Source organism: Mytilus trossulus, chromosome 9, assembly GCF_036588685.1.
Source record: "Mytilus trossulus isolate FHL-02 chromosome 9, PNRI_Mtr1.1.1.hap1, whole genome shotgun sequence".
Taxonomy (NCBI): domain Eukaryota; kingdom Metazoa; phylum Mollusca; class Bivalvia; order Mytilida; family Mytilidae; genus Mytilus; species Mytilus trossulus.
The window spans coordinates 32,145,948-32,164,846 of NC_086381.1; the positions used below are offsets into that span (position 1 = coordinate 32,145,948).

Genomic DNA, 18,899 nt, shown 5'->3' on the forward strand with positions numbered 1-18,899 from the left:
CGCGTTTTACCCTTTCTTGACCACTTCACGGCTCTTTAATCTTGATGAAGTTTATTAAGGAAAGATAAAAGATTGACATATTCAGGACGATTTATGTTCGCGTTATTTTTCTACTTGGGAAAGTCGCGAAAATAAGTTGGTTTACAGTATGTCAAATTTGGATCTTGTCTCAACATAGTGAAGTAATCACAACGACAAGAAAACTACCAACTAACGCAAAGTTGCCTAGAAAAGGCTTACTGTGAAGAAATGTTTGAACTAAAATAAATTGGACCACAGTATATATCACTGAGAACATAAAAGCAAATACTATAGGGACTCAAACAGAATAACCATAACTGATTAAGGGCACTTGCCTGATGGAATCCCAACATTAGTTATATTACATAACAAAACTATTGCTTCAAAGTTTTCAAGAAATAGCTGCTTTGTTTTGAAATTTAATTCGAACTTACAATCAGCCATTTTTAGGTAGAACAAGTTCGACTATCCTTGTATTATATTTTGAAATAATTATTGTAGATCATGACTTATGGAAGAAGTATGTTCCTCAGCCTGTTTCAGTCAGGGATGCTAACGTTAATGACTACTATGAAATCCTGGAAGAGTTGGGAAGGTTTGTAATCTATTGACTAGAAGACATGTTTTTTTTAATTTTTCATATTAATTGCTAATTTTTAAATATTTAAAACAAATGCTTTTGTGAGTTTATATATATGTTTGTGTTATTCAAAGAATAAAGACTTGAGTAGTCTGTAATGTAAAGAGATGGTATGTATTTAAATTGGAAACTAATATTTTAGTATCTATTTCATTTTAACGGAACCATTTAGAAATTGATTGCTGTTGTGTGTATTTGGTTAAACGATCATGTCCTAGACTGGTTAGAGACTGGTACACAATTTTATGTTAAAATTATTGAAATTCCACTTTATAATCTGTTAATTCAAGGGAGATAATCAAAGCTTAATTTACTTTTTTTTATAGTGGTGCTTTTGGAGTTGTTCATAGATGTGTAGAGAAGGCAACAGGAAGAGTATTTGTTGCTAAGTTTATCAACACTCCATATCCATTGGATAAATTTGCTGTAAAGAATGAAATCAATGTCATGAACCAGTGTCACCATCCTAAACTGTTACAGTTGAAGGATGCTTTTGAAGACAAATATGAAATGTGTCTTATTTTTGAATTGTAAGTATTTGCTTCTTTTTATTCACACTTTTTATACAATTCATGCTACTTGTATGTATTTGTGTAGGGGCCAGCTAAAGGACGCCTCCAGGTGCGTGAATTTCTCGCTACATTGAAGACCTGTTGGTGACCTTCTGCTGTTGTTTTTTTCTATGGTCGGGTTGTTGTCTCTTTGTCACATTCCCCATTTCCATTCTCAATTTTATTTAAATGTTATGGCTATCAGATTGTATTCAAAGAAATGGTGATTTCAATAGCTATATTAGTACAATAAATAAAATGTGAGCATTACATGAAAATAATCAAAGCATTGTTATGAGATATACAAAACTGGAAAATGTTTACCAGAGGTTCACTTATTTAAGTTCCCAACTAAGATGAAATCACAAAATTTTCCTTATTATTGATTTAATTGCTAAGGACTAAGTAAATTTTTAATCAGGAAAAAGAAAGACAGAAAACCTTACAAACATATTTGGACTGAGAAAATCACAAATTTATCATCATTAAAAAAAAGTCCTCTTTCCAATACTAAAATCAATGGAAGAGGATATCTTATTTAAATTTGAATATCTGTATATTATTTGCTTAAAAAAATCTTTTGAATTCACTTATTTGAAGAGAATTTGTCATGCAATAAATTTGTTGTATAGCTTGTATATATTAATGAAATGATTTCAGTTTGGCTGGTGGAGAATTATTTGACAGAATAGCAGCAGAAGATTACAAAATGACGGAGTGTGAGGTTATCAACTACATGAGACAGATCTGTGATGGACTAAAACACATGCATGAGAACAGCATTGTCCATCTGGATGTTAAAGTAAGTCTATACAAATCTGTGATGGACTAAAACACATGCATGAGAACAGCATTGTCCATCTGGATGTTAAAGTAAGTCTATACAAATCTGTGATGGACTAAAACACATGCATGAGAACAGCATTGTCCATCTGGATGTTAAAGTAAGTCTATACAAATCTGTGGTTGACTTAAACACATGCATGAGAACAGCATTGTCCATCTGGATGTTAAAGTAAGTCTATACAAATCTGTGATGGACTAAAACACATGCATGAGAACAGCATTGTCCATCTGGATGTTAAAGTAAGTCTAGAAAATCTGTGATGGACTAAAACACATGCATGAGAACAGCATTGTCCATCTGGATGTTAAAGTAAGTCTATACAAATCTGTGATGGACTAAATCACATGCACGAGAACAGCATTGTCCATCTGGATGTTAAAGTAAGTCTTGAAAAATCGTGAACGTTTATAAAGTGTTTTGAAAGCTGTTATCTATGCCATAGAGATCAATATATTCAGACATAAATGAAAGGAGATATGGGTATATGCCAAGTAGACAGCATTCTAACAACAGATATAACAATAAAAAAAGTATGCCCTTACTAAAAAAAAAAACCAAACAACAGAACTCACATTTTTGTCTATTCGTCTATTCTTGATAAATTGGCATGATAAATGCAGGTGATAATTTCTGAATTTACAGTACCGGTATACATTCTGGGAGAGGTAAAATGGAAGAAAGTCCAGTTGTGTTACCAGTATTGCATAGCCCTACTACAATGTGAAAAGTTGTTCGTCTTAACAAAATAAATGTAACAATATGGGATATAGAAAATCACTAAATATGATGAAGAAATAATTCATGGAAGCCATAGATTGTCGGAAATTTACACCTGGCCTGGGCCGTGATTTAAAATTTTATCCTGATTGTTAGCGAGGGATAAAATTAACTTATATCACAGCCAAGGCCATGTGTAAATTTCCAACAATCTATGGCTGCCATGAATTATTTCAATTCTAATGGGACTAATACAGTCATTAAAATACTGAAGCAAGGGTTGCTTTGGTGTTTGTGTGGCTGAACTTTTTTACTCCCTGTTAGATAAAGCTTAAATATCTTAATAAATCTGTAGCTTGACTGGGTTATTTCATGAATAACCCCTAGAAAAAAAACTGTTTAATTTTACTAATTCTCAAACCCAACATTTGCAATTTTTAATTTACACGATTTTCTTGTAAGCTTCCGTCAAATCCAAAGTTACTAAGGAGCTGCCATGTTGGCCTACTGAAATTAGTAAATATGCAAATAATGCAATAGAATAGAAAATAAAACAAAAGCTGCCTCAAAAATCAGTTTTAATACAATATCATATGAATTTCAATGGTTCACATAACAGAAAACTTTCAACTTTAGCGGTTTAATTTGTATGACATCATGTTTTGAAATGACTTAAATGCGCAAAAATAATTAATAGACTTTCAGGGAATTTTATTTTATTTTTATTTTGTTGATTTCTCCGAGCTCTTGTGCATTACTTCTATTTATTAGGCATCCGAATAAGAATAACAGTTATTTTGTCTATTTTTAATTGCACTTTTTAAAACAATATAATCGGCAAAGGGTCTGCAATAGGAACCAATACATGTAGATTTATGTGGGAAGTATATTGTTAACGCCATTATTTTGTATATTTCTGAGTCTCAGTATATATATATATATATAGGGAATTATATCGCAGTGTTGTTTACAAAGTGAAAGAAGCCATCATATTAGAATTATAAATTAATTCATTGCCTTATTTATTTTCAGCCTGAAAATGTGATGTGTACAACTAAGAATTCCAATGAAGTGAAGATGATTGACTTTGGATTAGCTACTAAATTAAACCCTGATGAAATTGTCAAAGTAACAACAGCAACGGCAGAGTTTGCTGCCCCTGAAATTGTAGATCGTGAACCTGTAGGATTTTATACAGACATGTGGGCAGTTGGTGTGCTAGCTTATGTATTGTAAGTATCAGAAAATGTTTTGTATACTATCTGGTGATGAAATATTGCTAACTTTTAGAAAAACTGTTGAGATGTTTTGATTGGTTGACACATAGTTTGCAAGAACTTTGAGATTGTACAATGTAAATTAGAAGGAGACATATTTTATATCTTTATCAATGCATTCAGGTTTTCATTATTTTATAAATATTTGTAATGTCTATATGTATCCATATTTATAACTTGTACACCACTTTCTGCTGAACTACACTGATTTTTTTTTTAAATAGTGTTGAAAACACTGCTTCCATGGTCTGTAACAATTGACCACATAAATTACAAGTTTTGTAGTATAAGTATATTTCTGAAAGACATTTAAATGCATGATTAATTATTTTTCAGATTGAGTGGATTATCCCCCTTTGCTGGAGAAGATGATTTGGAAACATTAGCCAATGTACAGAGATGTGACTGGGAGTTTGCCGATGATGCTTTTTCAAATATATCTCCTGAGGCTAAGGACTTTATCAGAAAACTCCTTATCAGACAACCACAGTATGTATTTATTGTCTCCTCCTTATTTAAATATCATGGATCATATTGCTACTTTTAGCAGAATTTCTGTCAGTCATTCTTAACCCTTTACTCCATGGAAATAATTTTTTTTAAATATGATTCACATAGGATTTTTTCAATAAAAAAACAATCATCAGGTTTAAAGAATTAATGCATTGCTAAAACAAATATTTCATCAATGAAAGTCTAGTAAGATATTCTCATGAATATCCTTTTTATATTAGATACAAATTTTATTAAGTCTGATACAGATTTTTGGTAGTCAAAATGTTTCAACTGAGGCACTACACAGGCGTCAAAAGGCGTCAATACGGAGTAAAGGGTTAAATAGTTGGCATTTTTAATATACATGGTAGTCAAGGTGTTTAAACATTCTTCATTCTACACTTACACTTAGCTATGAAAGTACAAAAAGATATATTAAATATTTATATGGAAACACATCAGTTATAAATATTAGATAATTTAGCATTACATTGCTATCATTTTACACAATTCCTACTTTATATTGTGTCCTGGGAATCATTCCTTGCTGACTGCACCATTTGGTAAATTGCAAAGATTCAATGAAGCTATAAATAATCTGATTATAATGGTGCAAATTTTAATTTCAGGAGGAGGATGACAGTCCATGAATGTTTAGATCATGCTTGGATGAAGGTATGTGAAATAAAACACTTATGAAATAAGGGTTGAAGTTTAAAAAGTTGTAAAAGAGAGGCGTAAATGTCAAAGGATCATTCAATTTCAAATAAACTGACAATCAAATGGCAAAAAATAAAAAGATTAAAAGCCAAAAACTAGTATACAAAACACTACCCAGAGAAACAAAAGACTAAGCAACAAAAATTGCACCAAAATAAAATAGGTTTATCTGATGTAACTTGCCAAATTGAATTTATTGAATATACAGATAAGGTTTGTTGTGTTATTTAGGTATTATTATCTCACCTACAGGACTGTAGTCCTAATTATTTATTTTAACATCTTGTTTTATATTTTTTAGGGTGACCTAAGTGGCCGTACAACCAGAATTCCATCTAGTCGCTATGACAGCATTAGATCAAAAATGAGAGCTAAATATGTAAGTTGTCTGGTGAAAATTCCATTAATGTTTTAGAGAGAGAGTATGCAAAATGTGCACTTAATTTGTATTTGCTTCACCATGTACATGTACAAATAAAAAACAATAATAATTTTCTTCTTACTTTTTCCATAAGTTATTGATAAAAAATAATTCTTGTAAAATCTATGATTTTTTTTTAATATAATCATTGTATGTAATAGTCAAAAATGAAAAATTGTATGTTCCTAGATTAATTCAGACTTGCTTTCTATTATTAGGCTGACTGGCCAGCTCCTAACCCAGCTATTGGTCGTATTGCCAATTTTGGTGCTCTTAGGAAAAACAGACCTAAAGACTTCTCAATCTTTGATTCATACTTTGGTAAGTACAATAATTATTGTGTAATTTTAATTATTTGATTTTAAATATTTTAATATTTTCAAGTGAAATGAAAAAAAGACAGTTAGTTGGGAGATTAAAATGGATGTTACATGTATTATTTTAGAATCTATTTTAAGTCACAGAGATTATATATTTACAATTTTGATTTATTTTAGATCGCAAAGAAGCAGCTCCCAGATTTATCCGTAAACCAAGAAATGTTCTGGCTGCAGAGGGTCAGTCCACCAAATTTGATTGTAAAATCATTGGAGCTTCACCACCAATTGTCACATGGTAAATATTTATTACTTTAAAAAAAAATCATCTCTATCAGAAATTGCTCTCTGTAATTTTTATAACCCAATGATAGATTTGTGTATACATGTCACAGTTGATTTGAGTTCATTCTTTTAGTTTGTACATATAAAGTAATGTTGTAGAGATTTCCTCAATCTTCCGATTTTAAGATTTAAATAACAAAAGAAGTAGCTGCCTTCCTGTATTTAAAGTGATTAAACCTTTCTATGATTTGTGGTATAATATATTCCATTTTGATTTCAGGTCATATGACAATTCAGTTCTGTCTCAGAGTGTGAAATATATGCAAAAATACAGAGGCAATGAGTATGAGCTGAAGATCAGTAGACTGAAAATGGCTGACAAGGGACTTTACACTGTCATTGCTGAAAATTCATTTGGAAAACGTGAAGAACATGCCACACTCAAAGTTGAAGGTTATTATACAATTTATGTTATTTTTTGTCATTTTGTTTCTGAAAAAAATATACTATTACAAATGTTGTTTTATTTATATCCATAATCTAGTTATCTATCAGGACTTTGTTTTGTTTTCCGAGTATTTTTATGGAGATGTCTGACTTCTATCTTTTTATTTCAGTCAATCCCGACCTACAAAGGCAAAACAGTAGGGATACCACACCAATGAGAAGGTAAGCTATGTGGTTACGATAGATTTCAAAGTAATATAATGTGCAATATTTTGAACCATGATATTCTGGAATATGTGCTTGTGTATAACATCCTCACCTTTTGGATACAGCAACCCTCATCAATTTTTATTTTTATGCCCCACCTATGATAGAAGAGTGGCATTATGTTTTATGGTCTGTGCTTCAGTTCGTCCGTCCATTCATACGTTTGTTTGTTCATCCGTCTGTCCTGCTTCAGGTTAAAGCTTTTGGTCAAGGTATATTTTGATGAAGTTGAAGTCCAATCAACTTGAAACTTAGTACACATTTTCCTTTTTGATATGATCTTTCTAATTTTAATGCCAAATTAGAATTTTTACCCCAATTTCATGATCCACTGAATATAGAAAATGATCGTGCGAGTGTTGCATCTGTGTTCTAGGGACGCATTCTTGTTAGTACTTTTTTTGTAAATATTGAATAGATTTCTGACAAAATCATAGGGATTGAGACATTTCTTGAAACAACGGAATATATATGAGCAGGAAGTACAGTTTATTTAAAGAGCTTTTTTTGTCAAGGTATTGATGAATTATTATTTTTTTTTCTTCAGGTTAAGACGACCATCCATGTCACCTGCTCCAGAAGTCAAACCCATCGAGGAGGCACCAAAGATTAGCTTTGGTTTACGTCCCCGTTTGATTCAAGCAGGGTCAGAGTTCAAACTATTAACATGTGTACAGTCAACACCAGTACCAAAGGTATGTCTTTGTCACTTTTTCTGAAGACGAATCATATTACTGTGGATTCATTTATTTTTGTGGGTACCAATTTTCATTGATTAAGGAAAATTTACATGTTCATGGGTATTTAATTTCATGGTTTTGCTGAAATCTGCAAATAAGCTTATAGAAAATGTTCTATTTGTTGAACATTTAATTTCGTGGTTTACCTGTTCCCAAGAAATCCACAAATATTAATATGTAACTAATAATAATGAATCCACAGTACTTACTTTAAAGAGTTAATTCTTTTTGGAACCTTCAGACCAAATAGAAATACTTCATGCTAAACGTTTGAATCAACAAGCCTGAAGCTCAATTTTACCAAATTTTTAGTTGGATTATGTTGGCTTGTTGAGAAGAATTTGACAAGCCGGACAGCAATTTTACAAGCAATTGCTATGTGACTTGTGGTTAAGCTTGAAGACTTGAAGATTAGGAAGAAAAAATTTACAAATATCTGAATGCTAACTCTTAAGAAATACTAAAGATGAGAAATTTTATGAGATATTTTCAAAATTATTATTATGTATTAATGAGTTAGGCTACCCCTGAAATAAATATAAATTGATTTGAGAACAAATGAGTGATGCATTCGGATATTTGATTGAAAAGATATGAATAAAAGGGAGTTTTATAGAGAACTGTTATTTTTTTTTAATTTCTAATAAGATCACTTTATGTTGTTTTATTATTAATAGGTAACCTGGTACAAGGATAATAAGGATGTGTCTAAAGATCCCCATTACATGTGTTCTTACTCTGGTGGTGTTGCCACTATAGAAGTACAGTCTGCTAAAATATCTGATTCTGGTACCTACACATGTAGAGCCATCAATGAGCTAGGAGAACATGAAACATCATCTCATGTTGTAGTTGAAGGTAATTAAACAATTTTTCATAGTACCTTTAAAAGTGTATGTGATATTTGTATAAGGAAGTCATTCTACTTGCAAAATACTAATATTGATGTGGCAAATCTAAGAACACAAAAAAACAATGGAGAAAGTCTTAAAATGAAATAAATTCATTTTAAGATTTTAGGACAAACATAATTAAACCTAATTGTATATGCCAGAAAATAAAATTGATAACTTCTATACTGGAATAATGCATTTCAGTTTTTTTTATACAAACAATCAATAAAAATTGTGTGTCTCTCTGTTATAATGAATCAAAAAATTATTTCTACTTTACCAATGAAACTTATATTTATTTGTTTAATTTTAGACCGAGCTCATGACTTTAACAAATCAGACATCTTCAAAAGTCACAAACAATCCAGAACAGCAAGGACTACAAAATCTGGATTTAGTTTCGCTGATTCTAGTAGTAGTTATAATGAAACATCCACATCATCATCTTCAACACGTACATCAAATAGATCGTCCAGACGTGTCGAAGAATCATCATATGAAGATTCATATTCATCTAGTAGGAGTTCACGTAGAGGTAATAAAAAAAAATCCTTTACTGTGGTTTGTTTATCAATTTTTGTAGATTGATGAAAACTTGCATATTCATGGATATTTACTTTCGTGGTTTTGACAGAGTCTATATACATTCCTTAAGAAAATTTGTAATTAATTGAACGTTTAAATTCATGGTTCTTCTTTACCCATGATATCCATGAAAATTCGTATGCAACAAATATTAATGAATCCACAGTATATGTTTCTTTATACTTTAATTCTGAATTTTTAAAAGATGTTTTTTTTTTTTTTTAAATAAGCTAACAAACTTCATTAACACCAGTATATCAGAATATGAGGCACCCATCTAGGATTTGGTTTAGGGAGAATGCTGATACTCCAAACCTCTGAAATAAGCTTAAATGTTTACTCCTCTTTTTATTCCCAAATTTATGCCCCATTTATGGGCATTATGTTTTCTGGTCTTTGCATCTGTCTGTTCGTTTGTCGAGGTAGTTTTAGATGAAGTTGAAGTCAAATCAACTTAATACTTATCACACATGTTCCGTATGATATTTTTTTTTATGATTTTTCTAATTTCAATGCCAAACTAGAGATTTACCCCCAATTTCACAATCCATTGAACATAGAAAGAAAATGATAGTGTGGATGGGGCATCCATGTACTGGGGACACATTATTGTTCTATCTAGCTAAGTATAAGGAAATTATTCAGTAGAAATGCATAGATGAAATGAAGGAAATTAGTTTAAGTGTTTCAAAATTCTGGAGAATTACTTGTAAACTGTTTGAACTGTCCATGAAAGCAGACGATAAATATATCATAAGTATTTGTTTACAAATTTTTGGGATTTTCATGTAAACATGGTAAATGTCTTGAAAATATTTGCAATGAAGACATAAGTTGAATTTTGCACTAATAATTAATTCTTTGTTTTTTTAAGATAAAAAACGGGAGCCATCAGTTGAAGCTCCAGAATTTACAACACAACTGTCACCCTTGAGTTTAAATGAAGGTGATAGGTTGAAGTTGACCTGTACTGTAAAAGGTCAACCTGAACCAGAAGTAGAATGGTTTTATAATGGACAAGTAAGTTAAATATACAATTGGTCAAAATATGTTAACAAGTCTGCAAGTAGAAGAGTATGGAATGTCACTGTTTTATATTAACAGTCAAGTACTGTATATTTATATAGTTTTTATTTAAGTTTATTTCAGTAACATTTTTCAATATATTTGTTAAATAGTTATATTTGCATCCAATTTGAAACAAAACTATCATTATTGATTTTAAAATATCTAGATTGTAAAAAACTGTTTCAGATATCTTTCTGATATAAGGTGCTTATTGGCCACCTTATAAAAATTAGCAAAGTTCAATTTTTATCAGAATTATCATTTTCAAGAAAGTTCTTTATTTTATTTTTTACATATACATTCTTAGAATGATATAGTCACATAACTGTATGCATACTGTACATATAGATTCTTATATTAATACCAGTGGATTATCGGATTTATGCAATCGAGATAGGTAAATTATCAATTTTAAAGTTCGAGCCGCCTCGGCGAGTACTTTAAAATTTATAATTTAACTATCGAGATTGGATAAATCCGATAATCCACGAGTTACTATGTAAGAATCTGTTTCTCTAATGATTAAAAAGACATTTTCTTTTTTTGTTTACCGAAAATCCCCTTCGAGTGCCTTTCACATTGCACGAAGTTGTCAATTTCATTAACACCTGTTATCATATTTTGGTTCATCCAGTCAGCCAAAAAGGTCATGACCCTTAAAATCATCCAATGATCTTCTGAGATCACCTGCAACCACACGTTGATAAAAAAAATTTATACAATGGGTTCGAAAAGGGATAAATTTCCATAGAATTAGAGAAAATCAAATACAATTAAACACCTATTTATATAATTCTGTGTTTTCAGCTCATGCAAAGTGATGATGCCATAAAAATATCAGCAATAGCAGGTCGTCATACATTAACAATAGACAGTTGTATTATTGATGACGATGGAAATTACGTGTGTAAAGCTAAAAATCCTGGAGGTCAAGCATCCTCACGAACATCTGTACAAGTTACTGGTAAGTTTTCATACATTTACTTTAAAGCCATAGTGACTTCAGTTTTTCTGGTGTTTGTTTATTGAAAATTTGTGGTTGATTTCAGAAGCCAATTATCTTAACTTTAGCCTGTCTCTGGGTGTGGGATTTTCTCATTGTTGAAGATCAATTGATTACCTGGGCTATTTTCTGGTCTCTGGCCAGTTTGTTGTTGTTTTGACACATTCCCAGTTTCCATTCTCTATTTATGTTTAGAGACGAATCATTATAAAACAACACAACTTACCTGAAGGGTGACTGGTTTACATTTGTACAGTTATAAGTTTTTAAATTTCTGAAAATGAAACTTAACTTGCTACTGACTTAGTTCTCTAAGTCACTATGCTGGCGTGTAAATGAGGTGTTCTGCTTTTTTTTTTTGTAGAAAATAAACCTGTAAAATCCTCCACACCTCCACAAATAAAATCGTCATCACCTAGGCCAGACTTTATAGAACATCCAGCTGGTGTTAGTTTAGAAGACGGTGATAAAGCCACATTAGAATCTAGAATATCAGGTGAGGGATTTGTGTGTGTTCTTCGTTTTCATTATGTTGTAATATTACTTTAAATTCTTTTTCAAGAGTGTAAAAAGTTGCAAAATATTCATATATTTTTTATAGTTCAAATATGGATAAGCTTACTCATATTTCAATTTCATCTTATCTTAGAATTGAGGTAATAGCACTATTGCAATATTATTAAATATAAAACTTAGCATTTGAATGGAAAAGATGATTATATGATTATCGGTAAATGTTCAAGAGGCAAAAACATAGTACACACTAGCTGTACAGTGTACATACATTTCTAAGAAAGGAAAACTTTAGATGCTACATAAAGCAGATATTTTGATAAAGTCATTTATCTTTTTTAAATACAATTTTGTTATGATTTTTAATTTGCTGTGTGAAAGTTTCTTTGTTCAGAATGGTTTGATTTGTCATTTTAATGTTTGATGATTGAACTTTTGAACTTGATTGTGATGCATTAATTTACCATATATATCCACCTTTGCCACAAAAGTTTGATTTTGAGTTTTACCTTTCAAAACATGCCTTGTACCTTGGTGAACACCTCCAATTTCTGTTACAATTGCTTTGTTGTAATAATATCAAGGGAAAGCATGAAATGAGTATGAATATGAGAGCTAAGTCAGATAGAAATTAACTTTATACAAGTGCATGTAAACATGTACATGAAAAACATGATAGAAATCAACCTTGTACAAGTGTATTTTATATACATGTACATGAAAACATTTTTCATTGATTTTGGAACCTTCAAATAAGAAATAAAAATGATTTTGTTCTGTATTGTAGGGTTCTTATATCAACTCAAATTTCAAACAGTTACAGACTTTGTATAGAGATTCTTTTCAACTGGAAATTATTGATTTACAAGTATTAATATTTATTAGGAAAAGGTTATATTTCTATCTGACGACACAGCTCAGGTTTTCAAAAAAAGTTATCATAAAAATTCTTCTTGCAGAGATAAAAAACAGGACCAGTAACTTGTAACCTAAAAGGGGGTGTTTGAAAATCAAAAGGTTGGGCATTCAATTTCTGAAAGACATTATGTCAAGACAGAAAATAAACTAGAAAAGAGATAGAGGAAAGAGAATTTCTGAATTAATATAAATTATAAACCGCCCTGATTTGTAGGAAATCCTGAGGTAGAATGGTACAGAGGTAATGAATTAATAAAAGATTCAGCTGATTTCCAATATCATAAAGAAGGAGATATATTTAGATTAATTATAGCTGAAGTTTTTCCAGAAGATACAGGAATTTATAAATGTGTGGCTAAAAATTCAGCTGGCACAACAACAAGTAGTTTTTATATAAAAGTTGAAGGTAAGAAAATCAATAAATAGATAATAAAAAAAGAGTCAATTTTCTAATCACGCTCATATTCTTGATGGGAAATCAGTATCACACTACAGGTTACAAAAATATAATCGAAGAACACAAGATATCAGAAATTTCTTATACAGAAAAAAAGCATGAAAAAGTTTCCCTGAATTTGTTTGTAATTCTTTGGAGGATGATGGATGATTTGAAATGCATGTGTTACATATTTGTTTATTTTTGTGTGAGATTTTATGTCTTGAAAATCATTACCAATATAAGGAGTTTTCCTTTTGTGGATTTGATTTCAAAAACAATGCATGGGTTTTTCACAGTCATTATGGATGCCTATTTTTTATCACACCAGTGCATTTTCCAAATGCTTTAAATTTTTCTCATCAAAGAGAAATAAGGTCATTTTATTTATTTGTTTTTTGATTTAATTTGTAGAACCAGAAATAGACCCCTTAGCTCCAGTTTTTCTATCACATCCAAAATCACAGAGTATAGATGAAGGAACAGCATTCAAGGCTTCATGTACACTTGACGAGGCTGACTCTGGTAAGATCTTATACCCTAATTGTTTAAAAATTCTGAAACTATTGGAAAGTTTTTTTTAATGTGAATAACATTGCTGGATGAGTGTCTGATGCATTAATCTTATAGCAAATATTCCTCAAGGCGCAATAATCTATCTCACTTTTTATTCCATTTTTCAAAAAAATTGCATTTAATAATAAATACCTGCAATAATTTCTGAATTTCCTACTCTTAAAAAGCACCTTGTTTTAAGATGAATGTATAAATTTGAAGTTGAATGTAAACTGATTTAGACCCTTTATGTTGACAAATAAAGCTGGTACCATTGAATTATATAAGTAATATTTGCTTCTGTACTTAAAACACTAATCTATCCATTCTTCTAAATCTATTTCTATGTTATAGTTAAATGGAGCAAGGATGGTACAGAAGTAGAGGACACCGGAAGATTTAAATTTACACAAGACGAAAACAAATTCACATTTGAAATCCCTGCAGCTTTAGCTACCGATTCTGGTGAATACACAGTAACAGCCAAGAATAGCCGAGCCTCCTCCCAATGGGTATTCACCCTTAGTGTTGCTGTAAGTTCCTCACCTGTAGCTGATATTGACGTTGTCAAACTTATAGAAGACATGCAGGTGAGAATGACTGTCAGGCATTTGTTCAAAGTTCATGGTCATCATAAATAGTGATAGATTTTGTATTATTCATTATTTTCTTTATCAAAAAAAATTGTATTTTTGTTAGAAGAAAATTTGTGTTTTGTTAAACATTTTTAGTTCACATATACCAACAGAATTTACTAAAACTGGTACCTACACAGAAATAGTAGTGGTATATTTTGTAGTAAATACTTTTAAATGTGAATGCTGTGCTTAATGTATTGGGTCAGGAACAGCATGCCAATTTACAAAATTAATAAAAAAAAGAATCACATCAATTTTGAATTCATTTATATTTAGTACAAAAATAGATGTATGATAAAAACTATAATGATGACCAGTTGAACATTATATATATATATTTATAGCTTACATTACATGCAAGATTGTTGTCTTAGCTAGTCTGTAGTGCTTGTCTTACCTAATATATAGTCAAATGTTAGTATATAGTATTGTCTAGTCTTTGTATAGTATAATAGTATATTAACAATTAGATGTTTGAAAAATAGTTTTAATTTTAACTTTTAGAAAAGACACAGAAAAATTTTGAGATAATTTCATATTGAAACCTTGATTTTATTTTTACCATGCAAAGAAAAAAATTATTATTAAAATATAGTTGCTGTGTACAGCTCAAAAACCTTTTTTATCCATTATATGATATTAGATGGAATTTGGCATCAATTGTTTTAAATTTAGAGTAAAGAGATTATTTCAATTCACTAAAGCAAGCACAACAAGATGAATGTATTGTATAAATGTATATATAGCTATGTCTGAAGCATGTCATCTCATGTATTGCTGTCTTGTGTTTAGTCTGTTTAGTCTGTATTATCTGAATTTAGTAAAAGATCTATAAAACTTCTCTTGACAACTTGTGAAACTAGAACTATTGACGTCATGTAACAATCACTTGCAATAAAACATATATCTAATGTAATTATAACATGAAGTAAAACAGTATCTTAAAACAGTAATGTATAGTGATAACATGACTAAATATATGCTACTGGTTCAGTGCACACTGCACATAACAATGGCTTGGTTTCTCATGTTAATGTATTTGCCTCCAGTGAGCGAAATTGTTCGTTCAAACTCAAAACTTTAAAATTTGTATCTGCAGTTTCTCTGCTAAGCATGCTGCATTTAGGAGTAAGAGCGAGAGCCGTCAGCTCTGAGTCAGAATAAAGTGTTAGGGTAAGATGACTTGTCTTCATGCTGACTGTTACCTTGCTTGTGAACTAGCACATTGAAAATATGATGCAGCATGTTGGTCTAGTACAAAGCAGGGTTAATATTCATATTACAAAAACATGTTCTCTTCCTGAATATGCATATTTATTTGCCACTTGACGTGTTTCTGGCCTTATTTTGTATTACTATTACCAGTATATATATACATGGAGAAATTTCACAAGCAAATTATGCAAATTATGCTAGACCATCAGGATCACAAAAAAAAACCCAATAGGACTAGTACAGAACAGACAATAACTCAATATTCAACCATGTCTACTGGAAAAGCTAGTCTTTTTTCAGTTTAAAAAAAATATATAGATCAAGATTACAAACTATCAGTATTGTTTGAGTTTGTCTCCCTCTTGATTCCACAAGATTATGCAATTGAATTAAACCATTCAGTCCGTTATGAATAATAGATGTGGGAAATTCACCCATGAAACCTGTACAGGACCCTAATAATACAATAAAAACAAAAGACAATATCTTGAGGTTAACATACTGTGAAGGTCATTTATTTACTTCTTTTGTACCAATTATCATGCATTTCGAAAAAAGACTATTAAAAATATTTGATTTTATAGTTAAGTAAAATTCTGCTTATAGAGAAATTAAACCTTTTTAAACATGTACAAGTGTGTTTTACATTTAACCACAAAATCCATAAAAATCCCTTGATTGATAATGAATCCACAGTATACCTCAACAATAGACAAGTTAGGAAAAAATTTATGAGAGCCTATCAGTATTGATTTTAAACTAGCTAGACTGTAAGCATTTTACCTCACCTCACCTCACCTATCCTCTTCATGCCAATCGGCATTTAAGGCCCTAAAGCATTTTACAGTAGAGCAATATTCTTTAAAAAAATTCTGAGACTGATTTCACAAAAAATCTTACGATTAAAATTGATCCTAAGTTATACTGAATTGTTTATGACTTACAAGTCCTTTTTACTCAGAATTATTTTGTGAACTAAGTTGCTGTTTTTATTACTTTTAAGGAGTAATGTCTATTGTATATTCCTGCTAGCATATATATTTTGTTGTTATTTTTATTTTCAGTAAAAGAACAGGCTTGAAGATTCTCTCTACATATCATTTACTACATAACAACATGGGATTGTGGCCCTTGAAACACATGAACAGATTGCTCACTAACCTACGAGTGAAAGTTGTGTGATTATCAGCTATTTTTAGACTTATGTGCTTTCTGGATGTGATAAATTTCAACACTTCTTTGGCTATATGCCAAACAAATGTAAGACCTGTATGAGGATTGTACCAGAGGCATATATGTTCAAATTGATTGTAACTTTTGTTTTGTCATTTCATCATAATCTTTTAAGTCTCAATCATTTTCGCTTCTTCATCGGCTAAGTTTTGCTGAGTGATTCTTGTTTTGAGACTTTTCTATAATATGGTAATTTTCTTACAAATTTTGTAACAAAATAAATTCAAAAGAGAAAAAAAATGGAAAAAGATCAGAAGACAATTGGTAAATTTCAGATGTAATATTATATTAGTTCTCTTTCGCTTTAGCTGTAAGACTGTTACTGTATTTAGAAAAGTCTAAGAAAACAAAATGAATTTATTGGTAATATTATATTGTATATAGATATTGTTTGATTGAAAGAATTAACTTGTATCTTTTGCCTATAAGCATAACATTATTTTTTTAATTTTTGAAAGCAGGAACAATTTGTTGTTTGCAGTTTTCCATGCAAAAGATAAGATAAGTGTTTTCTGTTTAAAGAATTGAAAGCCAAAATATTTTAGTTATTTTGTATTCCATGGAATTTTCACATAAATTTATGAAACATGAAAAATGAAACATGGAAATTAAGAAATTAAGAGCTAATTAAAAAAATATATTAAATGTTATTTATTATAAGTTCAGATTTTGAAAAAAATAATATTATGGGTTATAGGCAAGGAAAGGATTGTTTGTAGTTCAATGAACAGATATAGATTTTAATATATTTTTAACTGATAAAATAATTTATTTGAAGAGAAAAATTATTTAATTAAATTATTGCTGTTATTTTTTAACTTATTTTTTATATTGGTGCAATAAGCAATAACTGTGTTGTTGATTGAGTTTTTAAACATGATAAGATTATTTAAGATTTTTTTTTCTATTTTTGCTGAAGCTTTATTTGAATTTCATATTGTGTTAATTTTAATTAATTAATTACAAAATTAATCAATTAAGTTCATTAAAACTATCAACCATCACTAGAAGATGCTCATAAGATTCGAACTCTAGTATATAATGTGCTTTTATCATGTTTCTAAACATTATTATTTATTATAAGTTTGGTGTGGTTTCAAGGGGAGTAACTCTTTCATTGCCTGTTAACGCAGTATAATATTAATGACCTGTGATAATCAGTCCTTCTGGATAAATGTTTTAATTTTCTTACAGGTTTATAAAAATATATAAACTTTTTACATTGCAAAAAAGATATCATTTTCAAGTAATAAATAAAAGAAATTTCTTTTGGTATGATCTATAACATTCAATGAGAGGAAAAGGATCAGAGAATTCTTTGAAAACCAATATTTTGCTTGATATTTTACAGAAAAGTAATTGTTATTTTCTTAATGATATCAACGTGAATAGATTTATGATTCATAATTGTGAACCAGCTCTGTAATGAAAATTTTGTCATTTACCCGGTAAGTCTGGAGAAAGACCCCCAGTAATCCCACCGGAATAATCCCACCGGAGCTATTTGCTGTGATGTTCTGTATTATTATCACTGCCCCATGCTTTACCTCTTTTATGAAAATGTTATCAAATAAAATGCTGTTCTAAAGAATCTGGTGTTAATATTGTTTTTTCCTTCATATATCCTAATGTATCTGTTATTTATGAGTTCCTTTAACATTTTATGCTTCTACAGGTCAACTAATATCATGAATAAAAAGAGATCTGAAGCATATGATAGTGAAAAGTAAAATCACAAAAATACTGAACTTAGAGGAAAATCAATTCGGAAAGTCCATAATCACATGGCAAAATCAAATAACAAAACGCATCAAAAACGAATGGACAAGAACTGTCATATTCCTGACTTGGTACAGGCATTTTCAAATGTAGAAAATGGTGCATTAAACCTGGTTTTATAGCGCTGAAATAGTTACCTACACAAAATCACATAATAGGGAAAAGACTTCCAGTCTTTAACAATAGACAAGAGTCTACACAGCATCTGACCTTTGAACAAAGAGAGGATATTAAAATCAAAGACCATCAATTTTTATCTACCATCATAATGACAACATATTACAAAATGTAGCTTGTTGTCATGAGATAACATTCAGA

At 30.2% G+C, this 18,899-nt stretch overlaps 1 protein-coding gene across 19 annotated transcripts in view; it reads left to right on the plus strand.

Annotated features, from left to right (window-relative positions):
* Window positions 1-18,393, plus strand: part of LOC134685569 (twitchin-like) — a 131,446-nt gene extending 113,053 nt beyond the window's left edge. For 16 of the 19 annotated variants that reach the window (XM_063545375.1, XM_063545366.1, XM_063545363.1 and 13 more), the window contains 21 exons: window positions 523-616; window positions 988-1,191; window positions 1,873-2,014; window positions 3,809-4,008; window positions 4,390-4,542; window positions 5,178-5,223; window positions 5,570-5,647; window positions 5,908-6,010; window positions 6,187-6,304; window positions 6,572-6,744; window positions 6,909-6,960; window positions 7,553-7,700; window positions 8,423-8,603; window positions 8,952-9,173; window positions 10,098-10,243; window positions 11,099-11,255; window positions 11,659-11,790; window positions 12,940-13,131; window positions 13,576-13,686; window positions 14,071-14,306; window positions 16,634-18,393. In XM_063545375.1, coding sequence (XP_063401445.1) covers window positions 523-616; window positions 988-1,191; window positions 1,873-2,014; window positions 3,809-4,008; window positions 4,390-4,542; window positions 5,178-5,223; window positions 5,570-5,647; window positions 5,908-6,010; window positions 6,187-6,304; window positions 6,572-6,744; window positions 6,909-6,960; window positions 7,553-7,700; window positions 8,423-8,603; window positions 8,952-9,173; window positions 10,098-10,243; window positions 11,099-11,255; window positions 11,659-11,790; window positions 12,940-13,131; window positions 13,576-13,686; window positions 14,071-14,306; window positions 16,634-16,636 — 2,891 coding nt within the window. In that variant the 3' untranslated portion in view covers window positions 16,637-18,393. The remainder of the gene's footprint in view (window positions 1-522; window positions 617-987; window positions 1,192-1,872; window positions 2,015-3,808; window positions 4,009-4,389; window positions 4,543-5,177; window positions 5,224-5,569; window positions 5,648-5,907; window positions 6,011-6,186; window positions 6,305-6,571; window positions 6,745-6,908; window positions 6,961-7,552; window positions 7,701-8,422; window positions 8,604-8,951; window positions 9,174-10,097; window positions 10,244-11,098; window positions 11,256-11,658; window positions 11,791-12,939; window positions 13,132-13,575; window positions 13,687-14,070; window positions 14,307-16,633) is intronic. The other 3 variants (XM_063545380.1, XM_063545382.1, XM_063545371.1) reach the window with 2 other exon arrangements.
* Window positions 18,394-18,899: the final 506 nt, after the last annotated feature.